The sequence below is a fragment of the Hippocampus zosterae genome, chromosome 14 (genome assembly GCF_025434085.1).
Source record: "Hippocampus zosterae strain Florida chromosome 14, ASM2543408v3, whole genome shotgun sequence".
In the NCBI taxonomy this organism is placed as follows: domain Eukaryota; kingdom Metazoa; phylum Chordata; class Actinopteri; order Syngnathiformes; family Syngnathidae; genus Hippocampus; species Hippocampus zosterae.
The window spans coordinates 3,814,126-3,839,609 of record NC_067464.1 but is presented as its reverse complement, the minus strand read 5'-3'; the positions used below and the strand labels follow the sequence as shown (position 1 = coordinate 3,839,609).

The following is a 25,484-nucleotide window of genomic DNA, read 5'->3' as shown; positions in this document are numbered from 1 at the left end:
TGATTAGATAACTAGTTGGTTAAATAGATAGATATGAAGATAGGTAGGAAGATATGAAAATAAATGTGTAGTTAGAAAGGGTGTTGCTAATGACATGTGAATACGACAAGAATTGCAAATGTAGGTTATCTCAAAATGTCAACCTATTTAAGCAGACATTCATCTGACCAGATTTTCCTGTTATGGAACTCAATCCGCCTGCTTTGATTCCAAGGAGGAAATGCGGCCTATTTTCACGCGCCACTTTCAAAAGCCATACCCCATGTGTCAAATTTCACCTGAAAAGATCCGGTGCGATAAGACATTCAAGTATAGGGTGGGCTCACTTGAATTGATATGAAGTTTTACTCATATCTTCATGTTGCTAGTAAGGAACATCGTTCCACACTAATGTATTGTTATGCTGCATGCAAGAGTTTACACTTGCCACCAAATTCCAAGTTCCTCTACTCACATTTGGCCTGTGTTGGGACGTTCAACTTTCGGATAACATAGTCACGATGCCAAAATGTTTCACCTTTGAACATGATGACCTTCCTAAATTAGATGGTTTTCTTGTCATTTAAAGACCCAGTTCAAGAGCTGTATCCATAAATGTACCATCACAAAGGTAACAAAGTAATGCTCCTTTTTCATTTGTAGGTAAACAGTGTATTAGAAACCGGTTTAGGTGGAATCCATTTCCAGTACAGTTCTGCACTACAAACAATAAAAATATAAACATGTGTAGCATTAGCATGACTATAATTGTTATTATCAAATCAACTTTATTCAAATGGTGCTTTCACAGCAGCTGGAGGTGTAACGTGGCGCTTTACACAAAATATCAAATACATAACATAAATAACAAAAATCTTATTCTCCAATGAAAATACAGTATACCATAGCTCCTTTCGCACTGGTTATTATTAGTAGTAGTATAACTACCATTAGTGATGTAAGTGTTTTAAAATTATTATTATTATTGTAATTATTATTGGACTGGTGGCGCAAAAGGTCTTGCACATCCGGGTCCTCCCAAGTTTCCGTAGCCTGTTAGCAGCTAACGGCTAGCAGCTAGCTTCCTTCCTTCCTCCCTTTCCCTCCGCCCCGCTCGCCGCTTGTGGGAGTGGGGGCAGAGAAACGGGCTGTCTGCAGCTCGGCTGGTCGCCTCTCACTCAAACATCGTCAGTGCGCAGCGCGTGAATGCCGCATTGACGCTGGGCCACGACGTGGAGGTAGTTCCCAGTCGACGCCTTTCGGCGACATCTCCCGCAACCCGCGAGATGGACGCGGAACGGCGGCGTTGAAAAGTGTGCGTTCGTCAAGCTAACCAGTTAGCTCACTGGCTTGCTAAGCCCTCCCCAACGCTCGGCTAGCTATTTGACGGAACCTCGGCTCGGTGCGGCGCGCGTGCCCCTCGCCGCATCCTCCAACACCACCAAAGAAAATGAAGAAGTTCAACATTCGTAAGGTTTTGGACGGGTTAACGGCGGTCTCTTCGTCGTCGTCGGCCTCGCAGACTGGGGCCGGCAAGGAGAATGACGCCGTCCCGGAGAGTCTGCAGTCGGAGCATTTCCAGCTTTGCAAGGTGCTGTATTTCTCCCCTCTTCCCGGAGTGACAGCTCGTCGCGTCCGAGTTGGGGCATTTGGACTCTTAAAAGAACTTGAGGCTCAAACGGACGTTCGCGGCGGATTTGTGTGTGATGGCTGGCTGCCAAAGAGCTTGTTTGCGCCGCACTGACTTGTCGCCCCCGGCTCACTTACTCAATCGCGGCTAGCCTGCCGGACTCGTCCGCTCGCTTAGCCGGGCTGTGGTGCTTCACGTTCCCGTGGTTGAAAGTCGACTTGACGCTCCACTGTGGTGAGGTCTTGGGGGCAGAAACAATAATGCACTAATCTATTCACATCACCTCATGGCACCGAATTATTTATGATCATGACTATAATTGTTAGTTTATTGGGGAATTATTAATTAATTGGCCTTTAAGTGCAGGCGTTTACCATGTCTGCCTCACAGTTCAGAGGCTCAGGATTCTGGTGACTTGACAATTTTAAAATCTGCCCAATACGAATTCCTTTTGTGGGTTTAGTAGTGCGTTATGAGTCAGTACCAGGGGTCCTTGATTTACAATGCTTCACTTTCTGAGGTGGTGTCATAACACAGTGTCGTGGTTAACACACGTGACCTCACAGTTCTGAGGTTCTGATTTGGTGTTGTGATCAATGAAGTATCTAAAAGGAATGGGGCCTCATGTACAAGGATATGTACGCACCGAAATGATGCATGTATACTTGTGCACGCTGACATTCACATTTTTCAAGAGTGAAATGACTGTGGGAATGTGTGGTTTCAAGAGTGAAATGACTGTGGGAATTGTGCTGTGTGCCAGGGCAACTACTACTTGGATAGCATGTTTTTCTTGCTTGAGAGTCGTAGAGATGAGATGATGCCGGGCAGTGGCATTCAAAGCATGGTTTCACTGCCCCCAATAACTTTTTTTCGTCCACCGAACTCGGGCATCGAATTTAAGCAACCACCGCATCTAAAATTTGGGCCGCTGTGGCACCTTATGAGAAGGTGTTGTCTCCACGGACTGCGTAGCGAACATATTTCATTTACCACCGTCTCCAGTTCTCATTTTGTGAAGTTAATCTTTTTCATTGTTGAATGGTCTCTTGGTAATCTGATTATCTGATCATGCAGAGTGATTATTCCCACCAGCAGGCACTGTTTATACAAATTAGCATATTTATGTAATGGTGTGGAGAAGGGAGGAGTCTTCTAACCTTTCTCCCCATGATTGAGATGAATGACAGGAAATGTGCGTGGCTTCATGCCTGCGCCGTGTTTCGTGCATCAGAAAACATGCATCAAGCCTTCAGGCAGTCATTGCCAGCACAAGGTGTTCAAATTTAAGATAAGATAAGATAAGATAAGATATCCTTTATTCGTCCCACACTGGGGAAATTTACTGGGGAAATAATTGACCTAAATTGTCCAATTTTGAGCCTCTGAAATGACGTGTTGAAAAAAAATTCCTTTAGTTTGTCAGAATTTTATGCTATTTTTTTGTTCACCCCACTGAATTTAAGCAGAAATTCTACACTTGAACTGCATCAGAATTTTTTTTTAAATTGTTATTTTAAGGTCATATTGTCTGTCCCTTGGTTATGATCATATTTGTTTTGCAGCAAATAACTGTGCTTGCTGGCTCTGATCAGAATTGTGCTTCATTTCTCTCCTAGACTGTGCGTCATGGTTTCCCGCATCAGCCATGTTCCATGGCCTTTGACCCCGTGCAGAAGATCTTGGCTGTCGGGACACTGACCGGAGCTTTGAGGCTGTATCCTTTTTTTTTTAAAAAAAACAAGACTCATGCAAGGCAAGTGATTCAGCAGTTTTTCTTCAAACTGTCAAACATTTTCGGTTAACCACTAAGACATAGATCTTTCATGCAGAGAACCCTCAAAGTAGCTAGTTGCGTGCCATTTTAGTCAAGGATAAGACCTGTTAACTAGTGTTAAATCCTCCTTGTGTGCAAAGTTGGTCCTTTTTAGCTCACGTTGGGAAAAAAACTGAGTTGTGTAGTTTGGAGCTGGTCTGCTGCTGTCATTTCAACGCATCTGCGCCCGCGTTCTCTGATTTTGAGACTGCGTTTCTAGCTTCCGTGCGGTCCTGATGCGCGAGGTGGAGCTGATGGAATTACTGTCGCTCAGGCAATTGGCCCATTTATCAAAAGACAAGTCGCATGGGTTGCTCCGCCGCTCGTTGCCCCCAGACTTCGGAAAATGCCGTCCGTCGCAGCTCAATGAGGTGCCGACGAGCAATAAATGTGGACTTTTACAAGATGTGCCCTCTGCCACATTTGTTTTATCTGCCTGTTAGAGCAGATCCGCTGCCCACTACTCGTTATCATACGGGCGGCCTTAAATGTTGACCTTTCATGGCAAGCAGAAGTTAATTTTAAGATGATTTGAGCCAAGACATTTTTTTGAGAGATCTGAGGGGGGGGGGGGGAAGCCAAAAATGCTGCGGTTTTGCGGTGAGGCGCAAGGTGAATGTGTCAGTGGTTGATTGGTAAAACATTTCCTCCCTTCAAGGATTTCGCCTAAAGCATTTCAACATCAGCAGCTTTGCATGTGACAAACATCTCTGCAGGAAGGAACCTGATATGTTAGGTTAAAAAAAAATGCTAACCATCTAATGGGGGCGGGGGCACTAGACGAGAGCAACAAAATGAAATGAGAAAGCAATAACAAGCACATGATTATCATGCGCAGGCAGCAGCACATGATAATCAATTGGCCAGGTCACAAGAAGATTTATTCATCAATTTTGCAGTATCTCTGTGTGAAAAAAGCCACCACTGTGGAGTCCTGAAAGAATCCAGCCTCAATTTGGATAATCTTTGATTGCGGGATGCTGTCAGAAAGCGCCCAGAGATGTGGCAATATGCTGCCCTTTTTGTATAAAAGCCACTTTTGTTCAGGCAGTTTAAATTTTTTCCACCATCTCCGTGTGACAGGCGACTCTGGAGTCCTGAAAGAACCCCGCCTCGGTTGTTTTAATCTTTTGTTTGACCCCTGCGCCGAGTCCCTTCGAGATGTTTGAAAAGGCGGGGATGGCGACGCGGATGTGTCGCCAGGTTCCTTCAGGAGGAGCAGCTTGTTTGTCTGGAGCGTCTCCTCCTGCGCTATTTGCAGAAGGTGTTTTTATTTTCTCTACTTTGCTGGCATCGAGTGAGTTCCGGTGTCCACGCTGCCTTCTCCTCCACCTCCTCCTTGCGGTTTTCCTTTTCATCTCTGCATCCAAAGCAGGCAGGCGACGGCGAAACGGTCACGCGAGCAGATGGCTGTCGCCGGGGCCGAGCTGAACAAGAGTTATAGACCAAATCATGGCAGTAAACAAGACAGAACCCCCCCCCCCACACTCTTGCTCGTTTGATTTATAGCGCAATCGCTCAATGTGTTTGGATAGCGGGCACTTCTCTGGGCACCACTTGCTTAATGATCAAAGTGAGATGATATACTGCAGTGAAAGTTCTGCCCTCCCAACGATAATATTGCTCACTTTGCGATTGACACTACGGCTAAACTATTTTGAAAAATAATATATTTCTTTTTTTTACCCCCTTCAGTATTGCAATTGAAATTTAACATGCGATTCATTTGAATTTTCAGAGCAGTACATTCATGTAGATGTTGCCACAAATGTGTCCAAAATGTTTGTGGAATTCACAAGAGTTAAGAGAAAAGAAAACAAAAAGTTGTCAATCTTTGCCGGTGTCCTCGCTCTGTCCATGTGTGTTTTGACTTAACCGAGCCAACCCACAGCTTCGGCCGCGCGGGTGTGGAGTGTTATTGTCAACATGAAAGTGGCGCCAGTGTCATCCAGCTCCAGTTTCTCATCAACGAGGTTTGGGTTTATTTATTTTTTTAATACTTGTCTACTGATTCTGGTCAAATTTGACCTGTTTTCACATTAAAAAAAATACCATAAATGTGCTTCTTTTACGCTGACATAATGTGTATTTTATTTAAGACATTTGTAATTTTTGTATGGGACAGTGGTTGCACTGTTTGCGTATCTGCCATATTGGCACAGGTACCCATGGAAAGATGCAGCTCTTGTTGTTTGAAGGTTGCAGTTCCGTAGTTGAACATTTGATGTAGCCCAAGTATTTGGGGGTTATTCTTGGCCTTGCAAAGAACAAACGGTATGCATTCCTCCATGATGTCATGATGATTCCCGATGAAGCCCTCCTGTTGGTTTTGTTACCACAGTGCTCGCCCAGTGCCCTCCTACGGCCGTCATGGGACGTAATGCGGCTCTTTCTTTCCTCAGGGGGCGCTAGTGAGTGCCTTAGCTGATGACAGCATCCACCTGTGGAACCTGAGGCAAAAGATCCCTGCCATTCTGCATTCACTCAAATTCAACAGGGAGAGGTACAGTCAGACTTGTATGCGATGGTAACGCTACAGATACGCACAGGTCCCCTCCATCACGCGAGCGAGGACTTTGTAATTCAATCTTAGCCTGTCACTCTTGCTTACAGCTCAACAATTGTGGGCAGTTACAGTGTCTCTTGTGTCCGCCCTCTTGTAATTTTTTTTCTTTTTTTTTTTTTACCCTGGCAATGGACCCAGAATACATTTTAGACCAAAGTTGAGTAACCGGCTGGATACTTTATCAAGCACATAGCACGACTTTGTCATGACTCAACTTGCTGTTGTTGCTTTTTGCATTGGCTGAAGTAAGCACAATTGCGAGTTGCAAAGTTATCTACAGGGGTGCACTGAAAAAAAAATAAATGCGCAACAGATCGGAGTGTGTAGCTGCGCATTTGCATACCAAGCATTTTGTATTGTCCCCCTGGTATGTCCCCCGCTATAGCGAGGCAGATAGGGAACGCCGGTGGATGACTCTTGTGATTTTATTCACTGTAGATATGACTCAAAGGTGTAAAACTAACAATAAACACATTTAAATGCTTTTGTTCAATGAAATACAATAATCTGATGCTCCCCACTTGTCTACTATATGATGAAAAGTCGACTAAGCTAGCATGCTAACGTTTCGGAGCTAACGCGCTAATCAGTTGCTTAAATGCTATTTGCTAGCTCAGTGGTAATTACTCGTTATCTGAAATTCTAATTTTAAAAACATCTTTAACGTGTCTCAGAGTGCAAATTCACAGTGAACAAACCCCACACATTATGACTGACGTTACATGTCACCCTGACAATTTACAATGTACACGCGTTGAGGCTTTGCTTGACTAAGGACACGGAGCTGCAGTCGATCTTGAGCAGATTTGTGCCTTTCTCAGCGCAGTTGAGCCTAGCCGCGTATGTGTGCGCTGCACAAGAAACTCATCCTCCAACAGCAACAATAATGCGGCAGTTGACGGTGGCCACGAATGGTGGGTTATTCGTTATTTTGTGGATGTCTCGGTATTGCCGTGCACCTACAAAATGTGTCTTTGTGTGAAACCGGTCCGTGGTGCAAAATAGATTGGGGTCTGCTTCCTGTGCCAAATCAGCTGATTGTTAAAAAAAAAAAAAAATCTTGTGCCTGATCCCAAGTTTGGTTACCACCAGCCTACTTTTGTAGTGATATTTGGGCCCTTTTCACCACAGGACGTAAGTAACCGGAGAACCACGTCATTCTCGAACGTTTAACGTGATTCGTTCTGAGAGATGCGTGGTTTGTAGTTTACTGCGGTACTATTTGGTACCGACTGGTAAAATGCAACAGAAAACACATCAAGGTCTTCATCTCAATGTCTTCCCGCAGAATCACGTACTGCCACCTGCCCTTCCAGAGTAAGTGGCTTTACATCGGCACGGAAAGAGGCAACATCCACATTGTCAACGTGGAATCCTTTACCCTCTCAGGCTACGTCATCATGTGGAATAAAGCCATCGAACTGTGAGTCCCCCTTTCCATCCATCCCTTCACCCACCTCCCTTGCTCTTCCCCCACCCCTCTGTTGGAGATATTTGAGCATAAATTGCAATGTGAATGCAAAACGAAGTGAAATAGGAGCCCCCCCCCCAAAAAAAAAATCATATTCAACCCAATACCGAAGATTACAGCTTTTAACTTCCTTTACTTGAAGTGGTCATTACAATTAATTAGAAGCGTTGCTGTTTGACTTCCAAGTTGTTCTCATTTCAAAACAGGAAGTGATCAGTCTGTCGTAAAAACCTTAACATAGAGGTTCACGCAGTTTTTCGTTTTGACATCAAGTGTAAAATAAGTTAAATTAGGGGATTGTGAAACTAAAATAAAGTACAACTACTCACCCTTCGAAGACATCTCTCAAGACTTGGAGGTAAGAGGGAAACACGCTGATAATTTCCCTAGTTATGCTTTTTGCTAAATGCTGCATACGTCAGCATCTACTTGGTAAATTAATTTGTGTACTCATTTGATATTTTATGACTTGCACTGCTCGTATTACAGGGCAAAACCAGAAATTATTCAGTCGGGTGGCCGGGCAACGACTCACTGAATGATGGCCATAAGGCAAGTTCTCACATTGCCTGGGTCACACAGTGCACATGGCCGAGAAGTCGTTGTTTATCATACCATCCACAGTCAGGATATCTTGAAATAAAATGCTCCCATACTATATATCAAACTTTCCCAACACACTCATAATACAAGCAAGAACAAAGTAAAAAGTAATATTTTGCTGAGTGTAATTTACATGAGGATGCCTTTTTCTACCTATTACAGATTTTCACCGATCATAGGTTGTCTGGAATCCATCACCTGCGATTAAACAGGATCACTGTTTACTTGAAATGTATGATGTGTCACATTGTGATGATTACTGAGTGGAGTTGCTGTTGGACACCGCCCCCACCTTGCCCCCCTTGCTGCTGCTGCTATATCGACTCAGCAGCAATGAGATCATTAGCCAGCCGAGCCAGATCACCGCACTCACAGTCTGCGACACTTTTCTCTTAGGCCATACGCACACTTCTTTCCGCTCTCTGTTTCCACGGTGATGCAGTCTCTGCACTCTGTAATCTCTCCTGGACCCTCATGTGACCCTGTCCTCTCTATCTATCTCTCACTCTCTCTCTCCCGCCTTCCTTCCTTCTACCCTGTGGCACGGTTCCTTCCCAAATGAGACTTAAAATGGTCTTGCTTTTTTTTTTCTTTCTTCCCCCCTCCCTAAGCATAACAATACTAATCGTGGCATGTGAATATGAGGGTTTCTCATCCAAACACTGTCACAGTATCCCATTTTAATGTTGTGTTAGCTGCATGCTAATAGGTAGAATGCAACAGTGGCTAACCGTAGACACCTGTTTTTCTTTCCTCCCTTTTAACCTCCGCACAGATCCACCAAGACACACCCAGGGCCTGTAGTGCACATCAGTGATAACCCCATGGATGAAGGAAAGGTAACCCCTGCAATTAACTGACACGTAGCAAAGGCCGCAAGTGATTCATAGTGTGGCCAAAACTAATGTTCGTCTTTGGCATTGGGTGCTTTTGGAAGGAAATGAGACAAGAAAGTCACAAGAAATAACATTAAGTTACTTTATTAGCTGATGATTATTTGCGCTCTTAAAATAAATTTTAGAGTTCCCCAACTTGCCCCCGGCAACCCCCCAAAAAAACATTCAATTTTCATTATTTTATAATTCTCTCTCGACACCAGACATTTGTATCGTACCAGGATGTATTAGAAAGTCTCAAGGACTCATTTCTGAAAGTGAACAGGAAGTTTGCCGATTAGTGTGAAGCATTCATTTGGAGGGGAAATCCCAGGGCTCGTACGAACGAGTCTGTTAATCTCTCGTCTTTTGTTACTGTCTCATGTCATTCTCCATTGAAGTTACAGTTTAAAACTCTCAATTTGGCCATACTATGAATACTTTTAGCCAGGTCCCACTGACATTTCTGGACCACAAACTGCCCTTTAAAATGACAACAGACGACAACAAAGCATGACCTGCTCTTAATTTATCCCAATTAGTTTTTGAATGCAAATAATTGCCAAACTGAATGGTCACAAGTGGTGTGACGCAATTTGTCTGTGTGTGTGCGTGTGTGCGCGCTCTTGTCACTAAAGCTCCTCATTGGATTTGAGTGCGGTGTGGTGGTGTTGTGGGACCTGAAGTCCAAAAAAGCTGACTGCCGCTACAATTATGATGAGGTAAGCCCCTGTTGTTATGTTCCTCAACTTCCTCCTCGGAGGTGTTGCCCAATGCTTCCGCAAAACCAGAAATGCAAGACGGCACTTGTGATTAACGCATGATGAAGATCGTTTCCGATTCTATTAAAAAAACAAAATTCTCACTTTAAATGACATTAATTAAACAGATCTGCATTAAATGATGAATGCATCTAGTCGAGCTGCGAAACAAAATTATGAAATGTAAACACCCCATGTACTTCTTGTTAAAAATATACTCAAATGCACAAGTTCGGTCACACGTGAACCATAGAAAACACGCTGTGGCTTTTAATTTCTAGTTATTAACATTGCGATCTACCTCGTCACTCCTTGCTCCTTGTTGTCAAAGAGCACAAATGCGTGATACTGGCCAGAGTACATCCAAATTAAAGATTTTGGTATTTTTTTTATTTTTTTTTAACAAAAAGAGTTTGTCAACTTAGTTTGTCTGATCGAAGAAGATCCCACTGTGTGCTATTTATGCCTTGGTGGTTTCCAGGCCATCCACTCGGTTGCATGGCACCACGAGGGCAAACAGTTCCTCTGCAGCCACTCGGATGGCACCCTGACCACTTGGAACATACGAACTCCCGCCAAGCCGACACAGATCATAACGCCGCATGGTCGGAACGCACACACACACAATTATATTGCATAAATACACACTGATGCCAAACACTGACTTAATTCCCACACCATTTGACACCAGGAAAGCAGCCCAAGGATGGCAAGAAGCCAGAGCCATGCAAGCCAATACTGAAGGTGGAGTACAAAACCACGCGGGCCGGGTAAGTGCCACTAACAGGCCCATCCTGTCTTACCCACAAGCAGACTTCGACATCCTGTCTCGAAAGAAGCCTTTCCTGTTATTCTGTCACAACAGCTTGTGCATGTCAACCAGGGTTCTAATAGTTTTGGGGTTTTCATTATAGTGAGTTTTTTCATTTGTTTTTATTTTTTTCAATTTTTCACTGTTTTTAATTCAGTTAGTTTTTTTGCAGATTAAAAATTTTATTTTGAAACTGCTTTGTTTTAATTTCGTTTATTAGTCGTAGCTTTTTTTTTTAAGCATATAAAGTGTTTACCCAGTGCAAGACGTGGGGAAAAAGGTCACTCAATATTCTGCAATAATGTAAACTACAAATTTCAAAAGACGGTGTCTATACGTCCTTTCTGCACAGGCATCCAGGAATACTAAAATAGCATTTAAAATGAACCCCGAACCTGATGTATGATATTAACTGGCTAGGATGATAACGAAGGACACGTTCACTAAAATTATCGTTAGTTTTATGACCCTAAAATGTCGTTTGAGTCATTTAATTTCATTAATGAAATGTTTTTTTTTCCAATTTTGATCTAAAAATCATGAATAATAAAATCCCTTGTCTGTTCAATGTACTGAAAACGCCCCCCTCAAAGGAAGGAAAGGCAGCTTCATTTATATGGCACATTTCACACACAAGGTAGCTCACTGCGCTTTCCATGATTCAAATATACATTTTAAAATGAAGTACAGAAATAAAACTGCTTATTAAAATTGCTAAGAAAAAACGCACAACTCAATTCAATCAATGCCTCCCTCAAACAAATCATCAAGTCAAGATAAATAAATGCCTCTCGTAAGCAATTGTCAACTTAAGACAACCTAAAAGAGGTTTCAATCTCCTTTCGAACACCTAGAGACCCATTTATGGTTCTGTCCGGCGGTCTCTCCTACGACACGGTGGGTCGGAGAGCCTGTCTGACGGTGATGCACGGGAAGAGCACCGCCGTCCTGGAAATGGACTTTCCTATCGTGGATTTCCTCACACTGTGCGAGACGCCGTATCCCAATGGTGAGCCTCCAGTCGCTGACCATGCACTAGTATCACTCCAATGGCCTACAGCGCGGTCAGTTCCATTTCCGCTTATTTCACCCTTGCTTTTGATTTTTAGATTTTCAGGAGCCGTACGCCGTGGTAGTCCTCTTGGAGCGGGACTTAGTCGTCATCGACCTCGGACAGATTGGGTACCCGATATTCGAGAGCCCTTATCCCCTAAGCATCCATGAGTCCCCAGTGACTTGCTGCGAGTACTTTGCCGACTGCCCGGCCGAACTCATTCCCGCACTTTACTCGGTGGGCAGCAGGCAGAAGAGGCAAGGGTACAGCAAGAAGGTGGGCCCTCAGTCTGGAGCGATGCTCCCCTTAATCGTGCATTCACTCATGATTTGTTTCCTGTGTCTAGGATTGGCCCATCAGCGGGGGAAACTGGGGCCAAGGCACGGAAAGTTACCCCGAGATCATCATCACTGGGTGAGTGATTCATGATACATTGTCGATTTAAAAACATGAAGTTCTTCATTAATGTTTGTGCTTTCACTCCAAAAATAGACATGCCGATGGCTCCATCAAATTTTGGGACGCTTCCGCACGTAAGTGGACCAACGCCTCCCTCAAGCAGCCATCACTTCCAGATGCAGGTTTCAAGCAACCATAAATTAACTCATTCACTCCCAAAGACGTTTTTAAACGTCTTTTCAGACTTGGTCCAGAATCGGCTGGTACTGAATGAGTTAAATGCCCCCTTAAAACCAAATATCATAATAAGGCAAAAAAAAAAGAAGCTCCCTCAAGCAATCCACAAATCCACAAACACCTCTCCTAAGCAGCCATCAACTTCAGACAAATAAATGCTTCCCTCAAGCAGTCGTCAACTTAAACACCTCTCTCAAATAATCATCAGGTTAAAGCGTTTTCCCTCATTAGGCACCTTTGAGCGCCTCCCTCAAGCAATCATCAACTTAAGACGAATAAGCACCTCGCTAAGTCATTCCGGAAGTCTTGCATCAAGCAATCGTTAAAATTAACAACTTAAAACGAATGAAAGTCTCCCTACAGCGGCCATTAATTTATGACAAATAAAACGCCTCCCCCGAGTGCATACGCCCGTTGTATTTTGCGATTGTTACCTTGGCAACCTCTTCCCACCACAGTGATGCTCCAAGTGCTGTATAAGCTGAAGACAGCCAAGGTGTTCGAGAGGGCCCGCGGCAAGGAAGAGAAGGCGAACGCCGACATCGTGGACGAGGACCCCTTCGCCATCCAGACGCTGTGCTGGTGCCCCGAGAGCAGGATGCTGTGTGTGGCCGGCGTGTCGGCGCACGTCATCGTCTACCGCTTCAGCAAGCAGGAAGTCGCCACCGCCAACGTGCAGGTTAGCATTTGCATATCGTATATTGTACTTTCATAAATACATGATTTATATATATTTTCGGACTTGAATAGACGGCACCCTTTCAAAACTTTTTCACAGCCATTCCACAAATGAGCACCTTTAACAGAGTCACATCTCGGCTTTATATTTTCTTCTTTACATTACAGCTCTTGGAAGTGCGCATGCAGTGCGAACTGAGCGACGTGGACTCGCCCGACGCTACCGGAGAGCAGACCCCCACGCAGGCGTCCTCGCTGCCCTCCAGCCCCCAGGACGGCGAGCCCCCCGCCACAGCCTCCACTCAACCCTCTGCCGGTGGAAATGGCAGCAATTCGTCGGCAGACGGACACCGAGACAACATCCCCTGCCTGCAGTAGGGAGAATATATTGATTGGTATCATAAATGTTGATTTCAGTGCCGCTCTTTGTCTAACAGTTTACAATAAAGATATCCTTTATTCGTCCCACACTGGGGAAATTTAAATATTTAATTTAAATTAAATTAAAATTTAAAAATATACACATCATGATTACACGTCGCTGACTATGAGCTTCTGCTAATGTAGCAGTTTGCATTTTGTCAAACAGCCGGACTCAAATGCACGGCACCATCCACAGATCAAAATCATTAAGTCTTTTGTTCACTAAAAGCTGCCCGCCACTTAAATGCCGACTTTAAACTTGGAATGTTAAACGGCCTGTTGTGTTGTTTTGCATTCAGGGTGCGCAGCTCCCCTCTGAAGCAGTCTCCGGGCTACCAGGTGGAGCTGGTGGTGCAGCTGGTGTGGGTGAGCGGGGAACCACCTCAACAGATCACTAGTTTGGCCATAAACTCCTCATACGGACTGTGAGTCTCCATCAGGTGTCCACCGCGTGCTTTTGAGTTTCAAAATTTACATCCACTACTGTCTTTTTAGGGTGGTGTTTGGTAACAGCAATGGCCTGGCGGTGGTGGACTACCTCCAAAAAACGCTGCTGCTCAACTTGGGCACGTCGGAGCTGTACAGCCCGTCGGAGCCCAACCAGAGGCAGCCTTGCTCCCCGCGCAAAGCTCGCCAGCCCTCTGGAGGTCAGAAATCTTGTCACTCAGTCGCAACTTCAATTACTGTTAAAAAGCCATACGGACCTCCTTAAAACAATTTCTGCGATATTGACAAGCAACTAGATATAGCCACAATATAGCAAAGCCACGGTTAGTGAAGCGCGATTGTTGCAGGGTCACATTGTCACCATTGGCGCTGTGCGTCTCTGTTGTTGTGTGGTTTGTCGCAGCACGCCTATCTTCACCTGTGTCTTTGTGTGGTCTCTTTCTATATGATTTGGTTAAGACGTTCCCACGGCAGCGATGTCTTTCATGTCCAGAGTTTCTCTCGTGTATTGTGAATCTGTGAAAAAGCTGCGCTCATCTCACTTCAGTAAGTCCAGACATCTCCCAGGGATTCCTGCTCCCATTTATGTAGCTATACAATAGACGTAGCACCCTGATCCCCTTTCGTAGCGCAACCCTAGTCACTCTGTAGTCGGTCAAAGTCGTGAGGAAGAATTAGGGATGAATAGATTTTTGCATTGTTCATAATTGCCTGGTATCAAATAGCATAACTTTGAATAGAACCTCAGACGAACCGAACGCTGGACTCTACGATGTGATTTTATTTATTTTCAACAAAGATCGGTTCCAGTGAAGGCCTGCTCATTTACTGTTTTGCCTTTTATTTTTTTGGAACCTATCCTCAGTTATTCACTCAAAAATTGAGCTGTCCGGTGTTATTGTGGTCATGCCAAGGAGATAACAGTGTCGCTTTTGATGTCAACTGGTGGCTTCTTGGTGCTAAGGCACGATGTAGAAATGAGTTGAGTTTCATTTAGACAAAAAAAAAAAAGGTGCTTTGCTACAGTCGTAAGGTACTTAAAAAGCTGTCGCCGAATCGAGGATTTTTGATATTCACGGCAGGGCTCTCTCCCTATCCCATGAAAATGCGGCAGCTCAATGCATACAGTATATACAGAGTAGCCCAAAGGATTCCCTCAATCGTTGTGATCACATAATTCTCTATTTACCATTGCTGCTGCCCTTCTCTGCTGTTGGGGTGGAGATATATTTTATGTATATGTGTAGCTATGTATATTGTATATCTATGTATATATTTTGATATATGGATAGCTACATCTATATATATATTGTGCGTCGTCCCGCACGCGGTCTGTCCTTCCGTCTGTCCCTTTTCAAAACGTACCTACTTCACCGCGCCGCTGCGCGCCGCCACTGCGCCGCTCAGGCAGTGGCTCACTACGATCGCGCGGGCATCTTGGCGAAAAAATGTTGTCTACCCACAAGCATTGCAATAAAATTGTTAGTTATTTAGTAGAGCTAAACATCTCTTTATTTTCGCGATAAGCAATGAAGATGAACAAAAAGTTGAACCAAGCAACAACACTTTTGTGGGCCGAAGGCCCACCTTACCAGCCTTCCGCAGGAACTAGCTGATGAGCCGCCTGGAGGGCGGCGAACCAGCTAGTAAGGATATATAAGCCAAAGAAAAAGCATGATGTGTAACATGCTGCATTGATTATTCCGTCCTCTGTAGCAAGACACTTTCCTTCGTGAAAGTCAGTTGCACTTCCTGCTCTACAAGTCATCACATCAGGTTTGCTCAAGTCACATACGATGAGGGTTCAAATGTTGATTACGTTTGACATCCTACCGCCGCACTGGAACCTGCATGCTCAATAACTAGCAAGCCAGCGTAGCTCAACAGCACAAAACGATGGAGGTCGTCGGAGGGAACATTTGGTCCTTTTTTTGCTATTTTTTTTCTCTGTTCCTCCTCCACAGCGCTGTGCGATTCCAACGATGGGCCTAACGCCGCAGAGGAGCGCTGCAAGTCTCCTAACTCAGGTGAGCCGGTGACTTCTGATGATGGGCGCGGAGCGTGTGCTTGTGCGCCAAGTGTGTGCGTGCGTGCTCCACTGCGTGCTTGTGGGCGTGTTTTTAACTGCTGTTCGTCGCATAGGATCCAACTCGCCCTTCAATTCCGATGATGAGAGCAAGGCCAAGTTCATAAAGAAGGGTACTAAACGGTGCTGTGTGTGCGTTATGCGTACGTCTGTGTGTCTTTGCATGCGCGTTTATGTATTTCCGCGGATATTATCTTGCCTGGTGCGCCGCCATGTGACATGTCTCTCTCCCTGTGAACTGTTTCCAGTGAAGTACAAAAGCAGACGCTTTTCCAAGACGGTTGCCAATGACTTTGGTACTGTATCAGTCACACGTATGTGCTCAGGCGCGAGTGTGTTTGGCCTGCGTCTCTCTCTCTTTCGCTCTCCCTTGATTGACGGGCTGCTAACAGGCACTGTGCCGCTGTGCCAATGACTGCAAAGGGTTGGAATCAAAAGGTGTTTTTTTTTTTCAGTACTAATTGCGCTTTTGGGGCGTTTGCTTTGTGACTACAATGACTCCTAATTGCATGATCTTTTTCTCTTTAAGGCTTCAGATTTTCTGTGCAGTTTAGCCCAATTTAATTCCATTTGAAAAAAAGTGAAATAGTGTTGTTGTTCTTTTTAAAATGATTAAAACATGGAAAATGTGAGCAGTAGTTACTGATTCCGGGGCTGGCGTAGTGCCGACACACTAACTGTTTGGCTTCCTCCTGATCCTTCTTCCTCCTCGCTATATTATTTGAAGCGAAATCAGCGTGTTTTCTGGCTGTTTTTCATGGCCTTTGATTGATTGTGAAAAGGGTGGTGATAAGACTGAAACTGGCAGCTCTTTTCTGATTTGACATGTTCACAATGTAACCAAAAACTACTGTAAAAACCGCAGAACCTCTAACGTCCAAGACAAACACGTTACTGGCCAACCTCTCGGTCGGTTTGTATTTTAGGACCATTTCCCACATTGGAAATAATTGAGTCCACATTGAAGTCATCTATTCCAGGACCAAACTGTCACCATCATAAAATCAATTCCAGTTAAACTCCCCTGAATAGCACGCGCTTGTGTATAATTCGACTCCCAAATCACCCTTAAAAAGACGTTTTTCCTCTGTGCTTGTGTATAATACGGTCCCCCGATTATTGTATCCTCTATTATCAAAGTGAATAATGGGAATAAATAAAGATTCAAATTATACCAATAAGACTTAAAGGCTTTTAAATCCAGGTTAAAACCTATGCTGGTATTTTTAAAATTGTGTTTTCAAAACATGCATACTCAATCGTGCAACTATATCAGAAGATGTTTTTTTTGGGGGGAGGTTACGATCAGCTTCCTTTTTAATAAAGTAACTTCCTTCATGAGTTCGAGTAAAAAAAATTAATATATTTTTTCAGTGGCAGTAAACAAACGGTCAGATTCCATAGAAATAGTCCACGACAGTTGTCGTATGTCATATCACCACCTTTTAAAAAAAAAACTTTGCCCTGAATCCGTTTTTTGATTTACCTATACAACGAAAATCTTCTTTCCTTCAAAAACATTGTATTTATTTACCGCACCCCCAGTATAACCTCTTAAAAGAGGTGTCTTGTGTTTGTGTTTCAGCTAGGATGTCGCGGAAAATTAGCTCGTCTAATGACCAAAAACCAAACCCGGGTAAGCCTGAGCTGGTAACAAACAATCTTTTTTTAGATTCCCCCCGACCCCTTCTTTACAGAGGTTTTGTTTGAAATTCAATCATTATAGCAATTTAAAGAAAGTGTTGTGTGTGTGTGCGCGGCGGGCAGCGTGGCGTTCCATGTCGTCTAGGAAACGCTTTTACCGCACCCTCAGCGGCACGCCCACGTCAAGCCGCAAGAGCGTGAAGCTGGTCTTCCCCACAGCAAACTCAGACCACAACATGAGTGAGTTGCACCAGTGGCCGAGCTCTGGCTGGCCGGCTGGGGGCGGTTTGGCAGGCTTCCAATTGCACACGGTGGCGCTAAAGCACTTGGGTTTGAAGGACGTTCAACTGCGCCTGATTGATGCTCCTGCTGCTGCTGCTGTTGTCGTTTTTTTTTTATTTTAATTTTTCTCCCCCAATTGGCTTGCTGGTGCTCTTCTATGACCGGTTCTGCAGGTTTCTTGTATTGTTTATTGTTGCCATGTGGGATTGCGACAAAGGAAGCCAATCAAGTTGGATGGGCAATGTAAAAGCTCAAAATGCGCTGTGCACTGGCCTGAGGATTGGTACGACACTGAAAAGGGGAAAAATACAATGAGAACTGAGTTTTTGTGGTTTTTGTTCAGTTGTACATATGATGAGATTAAATCATGATGTGTGATATTAGAACAAGTGGATTTTTCAAGTGTTATGCCAAACTATCTATCTTAAAAAATGTTTTTTTTTATTGTTGTAAGACGAAAACTTAACGAAAAATACTTTGTTGAAAAACATACGGTAGATTTTTTTTAAAGCAGTTATTCTTGTTATATTGCAGCTGTCTCAAACGTAGCACTCGCATTCTTATTCCGACTTTTAAAAAAAGTACATGTAAAAATGACAATCATACGATTACATTTTTTCTCAAAATACAAGTTTATTTTTTACATTTATCATGAAAAACACAAGTCTAGTGTAGTATACAACGGTCTCTTAATTTTGGAAAGTTTTCTCGATAGTTTTTAAGTGATTTATTCTCTTACGAATAAGAATTTTCATAGGAAAAAAAATATTTTTCCCACCCCAAAAGAATTCCTCTGACCTTTGCATCTCGAAAATTGGGCTTTAAAAATATACATTTTTTGTTTGTTTTTAATGCATTTTTTTTCTCTTTTTGGTGGCTCCTTAATACAATGGTAAAATGAAAAAAGCGGTTGTTTTGTCCTCTCTCGGGTCACTTTGGTTCAATCTTGAAGCCTTAAGGATTTTCTGTGCCGTCCTTTATCCACATTGAACAGATGCCCCCCCCACCAAAAAAAAAAAACTGCACGGTAGTTGAAAATCTGCCTAACTCAGTTCTCATACCAAAAAAATGACTTAACATCCTGAAATAGCAGGCCCGACTCTAAAACACGCCTTGTCTTTCTCCCTCCCCTTTTAATCCAGATTCTAAGGACGTCTTGTTCAGCCGCTCGCGCAGTTCCAGCATGACCAGCGTCGACCGGGAGTCCCGCGAGGCCGTGTGCGCCTTATGCTTCTGCGAGACCTTCCCCAAGAAGTCGTCGGAGGGCGCGCCCAGCCCCTGCGTGCTGGTGGGCACCACCCAGGGCTCCGTCATGTTGGTGGCCCTCAGCCTGCCCCACGGCGACGACCACAGGCTCATGCAGCCAGTCGGGATCTCCTCCTGTGGTAATCATGATGGAAATCTAATGGGATTTTAAATGCGATGCAAATATGGTACATTAAAAGTTTGTAGACATTTCATATGATGCAAATATAGTGCATCAGAGATGCGTAAATTCAAGATCATATCGAAACACGGTACAGTCTAGGCTTGTGAGCGTAATACGTTAAAGGCGTTTGTACATGCGTTGAATAGCAGCTACACGTAGTGCAGTAAAAATCTATAGACATTAAATATGGTACTTAAGAGGCACAGGGTGAAAATGTGGTAGGAATATAACTTAAAGGGAGTATAAAATGAACCTATACTACATTAGTGGGGCATAAGGTGCACTACATAATTCTCTGCCTTTCAATTTATCAATAATACCAGGGGTGTCAAACTCATTTCTGTCGCGGGCCACATTGTAGTTCTGGTTTCCCTGGGAGGGCCATTATGAATTTTTGGAACCTTATTAAATGTTTAATCCCCTCCATATATTACATACACAGCGCACAAAAATTGATGGATAACTAGTTTTCAAATCGGAAGTAATGAATAATGACAGTTATTGTGGATTACATATGACAATTTGAAATTTTGGTTCAGACTTTAGCAAGCAGCATGGAACTTGACAGCCTTGATTTGCTTTCACGGGCCGCGGTAAAATGATGTGGGGGACCAGATCTGGCCCCCGGGCCTTGACTTTGACACCAGTGACTTATAATATTGGTCAGTCCTCGTGTGTGATTTTTACAAATGATTGGCCGAGTGTTGATAATGACTCGCCCTCTGACAAAGCAACATTATTTGCCACACACACATACCCCCCTGCGCAGGGCTCCACAGTAACATTTCATTAGTCAGAGCACAGGTAGAAAATTTAGAGGTGCACATTGTAAGACCAAGTACGAACTAGTCACTCCGCTGATTTTCATTTTATGGCTCATAAATGGGCTGAAGCGCAGAGCAGATGTTTATAGCAGCAAAAAATATTCAAGAATTGTAATTAAATTTTTAAAAATCTGCAAATTTACTGGTCGCACAGGTGCGACTCGATGAAAATTGTTCTAGTACTGTTAAATTGTCGTCACAAAATGGCGCCATTTTTAACCTGTAAACCTGGTTTGGATTCATTGATAGCTTGCTTGCTCTCAAATCGCAATGTTGAGGAAAAAGGAGCAAAATCCTTTCATTAAATATCTGAACATGGTACATGTAAAGTTGTTTCTATTTTCAATGTTACGAATATCCTACATTGGCATTTGAAGGCACAGTGGCCAGACTCAAAGGAGGCATCTTGACGATGGCCCTGCTGGACGCCGCCGGAGCTGTGCTGCCAGCCTCCTACGAGCCATGGTATGATCCCAACGCTTCCGACGAGGAGCAGGAGAAGGAGAAGAGCCGGTGGCGCCGGCCGGCATCGCCGCCTTCTTCGCAGGAGGGCCACGACTCGCAATTCGCCGTCCTGTGCTCGGAGAAGCAGGCCAAGGTGTTGGCCATGCCGTCCCAGACGCGCGTCTACAAACACAGCATCACCGAGTCGTCCTTCGTGCTGAGGGCTGACGTTGTACAGATGGGCGGCGGCAATTGCATCGCGTGCCTCTGCGCCAACGGACACATCATGACTCTCAGGTAGTCGAAATGCAGCGGGATGTTTGTCAAAAATACGTTTGCCCTCGGACGTCCCAGTGGTGTCGTCACGATTTTCCGCGGCGTTTTGCAGCTTGCCGAGTCTGCGGCCCCTCCTGGACGTCAACTACCTGCCGCTTACGGACATGCGGATAGCGCGGACATTCTGCTTCTCCAATCTGGGCCAGGCTTTGTACCTCACTTCCCCCACTGAGGTGCAGAGGATCACCTACAGCCAGGAGACCTGTGACAACCTGCAGGTATTGACCATCGCGGTCTTTAAATGGCCTTTGCAGGTCTGCAGGGGCCTGTATGAGATACACTTTTGTTTTTTTTTAAAAATGCATTTGTGGGCTACGCTGCCGCCGAGAGGGGCACATACTGGTACATGGCACATTTACAGACGATTGTTGCATTCTATGTTGAAACCTGAAGTTAGTTTCGGCAGATGGCGGGGCATATTTTCAAAAAATGACGGTCTTTGTTTCTGTGTGCAGTTCAAACTGTTTGTGTAGGAGTAATGCCCGCGTCGGTACAGATCCGTATCGGTACTCGTTCCCCTTTTTGCCTATGGTGTTGCCTGCTGTATGTTAGCATCAAGCTTGTGAAGACGATGTAGTTGTGATTAATTCACATCACGTGAAATGGGGTGGGGTGGGGGTGGGGCCTTTAAAAGTCTTGAATTGAACTTTCCTTTAGCCTTACGAACCCTGGAGATGTAAAGAGTGAAACGAACATGTTGCGTCTCCTTGTAGGAGATGCTGAGTGAGTTGTTCACACCAGTGGAGACCCCGGAGGCTCCCAACAAAGGTTTCTTCAAAGGCCTCTTTGGTGGAGGAGCTCAGTCTCTGGATCGGGAAGATCTTTGTGAGTGCTTCAAATGACTCCGTTCATCAAAAAAAGCAATATCGTTACACTTCTTTATGCATATTTTTTTTCTTCTCTCTCAGTCGGCGAAACCGCGTCGGGGAAGGCTTCCCGTAGCCTGGCCCAGCACATCCCCGGCCCGGGCAACATGGAAGGCATGAAGGGCGCGGCGTCGGGCGTGGTGGGCGACCTGGCCCGCGCACGGGTAGCTCTCGACGAGCGAGGGCAGAAGCTGGGTGAGCTGGAGGAGAGAACAGCTGCCATGATGGCCAGCGCGGACTCCTTCTCCAAACACGCTCATGACGTATGCTCTACACTTCTGTTTTTTTTCCCCATTTTCAGATAAAATTAACATTTTTAGTCACATGCACTATTGATTGACATGCTTGAATTTTTTTTCTTTCTGCTGTTCCTCCTAACTTCCGCTTTGTTTTTTTATTTTATTTTATTTTTTTAACCCTCAGATGATGCTAAAGTACAAAGATAAGAAGTGGTACCAGCTCTGATGATGGCAGGCGACACCATGATAGGGACTGGGGACTATGGAATCACACACACACACACACACACGTACGTTTTCAATTTTTTGGGGGGGGTGGGGGGTCAGGGTCTCTTTGCTGTGCATTGCCTCACTGGCCGAAGGACCGCGGCTGCAGACCTAAATGGGGAGTAGAAGTCTGACGATCTCGCTCCGTGACCTCCCCCCGCCCGTCCTTTTAAGTGCAATCATCAAAGTTTGTTGGTGTCTTGCGGAAGGATTCAGTCTTTTGTCTTTTGTGTGAGGAAAAGGCCATTTTGAAGCACTTAGGAATATGAAGCAGGAGCTGATGAATCTCCTACCAAATAAGGGCTGGTAGTAGACTAGTTCATCATCTTTTACAAAAAAACAAAATGTCACTTTCCTTTGATGAGCATTTTGATTATTTATCAGGACACACAAGAAGTTCTGTTACAGCATCCATCCGGACACAGGAGAAATGTCTTTGACTATGCTTGACGCGTTATTTATCAGAACACACTCACACATGATGGTTCTTAGATTATTTATCAGTACACACAAGAAGTTTTGGAAATAATTTATCAGGCCACTGGAGAAGTTAACTTATTTATCAGGATACACATATTTGATGATCAGGGCTGGCGGGAAGTTTGCTCGATTGTTTATCATGACACATAGGAAATTGTGTTATTTATCAGGACACACACAAAGTTTGTTAGGTAATTTAGGAAGAATTTTGTTCGCCGGGCATTACTTTGTATGAATTTTGAAAGAAGTGCACACTTTGAAGAAAGAGAGCATTTCGGAAGATGTTTACGCTCCCGCTGATGAGTTTACATTGAAGCCTTTTTCACCTGGAGATTCTGCAAAGTGACCGCATTGGAGATGGACACTTTTTCATGTTTTTTAGGCTTTTTTCCCAACCCCACCCATTATGTTGTTGGGGGGGGGGGGGGGGGGTCATTACAGTATAATGAAATTATTATTGTTCATTTCTTACCGCCATAATCAGTCACGCTGAAAATAATTCGTCATCGACCACATCCTGTATTTAGTGTCCGACGCTGGGAAAATTTTAGTCACATGTTTGGTGTTGGAAATTGGGGAAGATTCTCAGCAATGCTATGCCATTTTAGGAGATTTGGTGCTCTGTGTGACAAGCACAGGCAGATAAATGACTGGATCTCCTTGCACATCTTTAATGCCTCTCTTTTTTTCGGGCCCCTCCGTGTGAAAGAGGCTTCGATTAGATGGTATTCTGCTGCAGTCCATCTAAAAAAAGTGACGTGTTCAGGATGAAAAGAGGCTATGTACACTGGAAACAACGGTATTCACTGTATTCACTGGGCTATTATGCGAGGAGAATGAGAGATTTTATATTTTAGCTACCATTCTCACTCTCCCATGATGACTATTGATGAGTTTTTTTTCTTTGTGTGTGTGTCTGTCTTGTTTATTACCATTTTTTTTCGACTGATTGCTCCACTTTCGGTCATTCTGAGTTGCCGTCGTTTGTTCTCATTTCTGCCTTTGCTAACGCGTCTATGCTGAGCTAGCCGGTTAGCCGCGTTTTTGCGAGCATACATATATTCAGGGATATGTGTATGTATGGACTCTATATTTGCTTTTTCTTGACACTGCTGTTTGTGTACATCTTTTTTTCTTATTTTTTTTTGTGCTCGTTGCTGCAAAATATTTGTAAATAACATAGTTGAAATTTGATGAGATATTGCGGCCGTCTTCTGTGTAACACCAAAGAGATTAATTGCATAACCGTGAGTATCTCCTCATTTGTTCGTCTATATTTTTGGTGTAATAAGTTGGGGGAAATTTGCGGAAAACATGACAATGCCGTTTGATTTTTTTTCCCACCTAGTTGCTCACATCTCCCCCCTTTTTTTCCCCACAATAACACATTAGAAAATAGGGGAAAAAATGACCAACATTCAAACCCCCAACTCCAAAGGTTTTCTCTTTATAAAAACAAAAAAATACATCTAAAGGACAAAGTAATGTAAAACAAGCCAAATATTCTGGCTGTAATTCATTTATTTTTGGTTTTTTTGGTCAACGTATTTGCCGTATGATTTTTATTTTTATTTTTTTTTGCAGAGGTGGAAGAAGTTATGGAAATTTCGCGGCAACAACAAAAAATGTTTCGATTTTTTTGGTCAAATTTTTGTATGCAAAAACTTATGAACACAGCACTGATTGAATTTTCTCTTCAACCAGCCCGCCACCGCCAAATCATTCACACCCAAAACGGAAAGCGCATTTTTAAAGCCACTGAGTAGTGAGAAACACATGCCAAGCAGCAGACATGCAATGTGCGTTTTGCACAATTTTTTTCTACCTTGTTTTTGTGAGAGGACCAAAATACGTCAGAACCTATCTATGCTCATCTGTCGATGTCATTTGCTTATTGTAATGATCAGGTTTGTTGATATATATACAGTGTGTGTATATATATAATAAACGTGATCATGTTCCTTAGGACTACCTTTAAATTTCACTGTTTGGGATGGAATGGCTCAACTTTGAGCGTTTTTCTTTGGGGGGGGGGACACACCCCCATGTCACATACAGGTGCGTCACCCCCTCCACCCCCCTTTGTGGCCTCTCCTTTTCAAGTGCGTCGCGGTTCCTCAAAGCAGCAATGGGCAACCCGTGGGCCAGAAACAAACGTAATCTCATAATCTCGTCCTCCATTGACAGATGCATGACGTTAAGTGTTTACAAACGCGTATTATCTTGACATTTGTATTTACCCACAAGAAAGACATCAATGAGACGTTTACATTTGATGGCGTGTGCGAGGTTTCCTGGCTTTTGCGTACGCACTGCTGCATAAAAGGCTTTTGCTTGGCTTTACAGCACTGTGCAAAGGGGGTGGGGGGCCCGAGTCTGAGCCCCCACTCGTCCATCCATCCATCATACATCCGATTGTCCGTCTCTGTATGTCTTCTGGGATGAATATATGTGGAGCTGCAGTATTTTCTCATTTTTGTACAGTTTTATTAAAGATGAATTTCCCATGGATGTCCCAAATCTGCTGCCACAAATAATTAGACTGTAGATTATATATATATATATAATTGTGCAATGTAAAATAAATGTTTAAAAAAAATCAACTTGAGCTTGTGTGTCTGGATTATTATTCGAGAGAAAGAATCAAGTCAGATTTTTTTTCTTGGGGAAAAAAAGAGCTAGAATCGAATAAAAGTATTTTTTTCAGGAAAAAACGAGCATAACATTAAGTCCTATTTTGGCATGTTGCAATTTTATGTGAATAAAGTTTTTGCCTTTTGTTTTTTAAATCACATTTTTGAGAAAATATTTTTTGTGAAGAAAAAATGTATTTTCAG

The 25,484-nt window shown here is 43.7% G+C and overlaps 2 protein-coding genes across 16 annotated transcripts in view; one reads left to right on the top strand and one right to left on the bottom strand.

The window, feature by feature from the left end:
- srsf5a (serine and arginine rich splicing factor 5a) overlaps positions 1-25,484 on the bottom strand; it is a 97,712-nt gene that overhangs the window by 22,891 nt on the left and 49,337 nt on the right. The window lies entirely within an intron of this gene.
- LOC127614940 (syntaxin-binding protein 5-like) lies at positions 1,069-25,250 on the top strand. 15 transcript variants are annotated; one of them, XM_052086396.1, is made up of 28 exons: positions 1,069-1,570; positions 3,229-3,326; positions 5,317-5,398; positions 5,828-5,928; positions 7,280-7,414; positions 8,841-8,904; positions 9,579-9,662; positions 10,183-10,306; positions 10,393-10,471; positions 11,367-11,521; positions 11,622-11,842; positions 11,913-11,980; positions 12,059-12,099; positions 12,661-12,881; positions 13,049-13,254; positions 13,603-13,728; positions 13,799-13,950; positions 15,715-15,777; positions 15,893-15,949; positions 16,085-16,150; positions 17,422-17,472; positions 17,604-17,720; positions 18,905-19,147; positions 20,393-20,756; positions 20,848-21,013; positions 21,509-21,620; positions 21,704-21,924; positions 22,085-25,250. In XM_052086396.1, exons 1-28 carry the CDS (start codon positions 1,430-1,432, stop codon positions 22,124-22,126), a joined length of 3,600 nt encoding a protein of 1,199 aa, XP_051942356.1. In that variant the 5' UTR covers positions 1,069-1,429; the 3' UTR covers positions 22,127-25,250. The 15 variants fall into 15 exon arrangements, with proteins under 15 accessions (XP_051942356.1, XP_051942354.1, XP_051942353.1 ...); XM_052086398.1 differs by having other exon boundaries at positions 1,070-1,570; positions 16,085-16,132; XM_052086394.1 differs by having other exon boundaries at positions 15,893-16,132.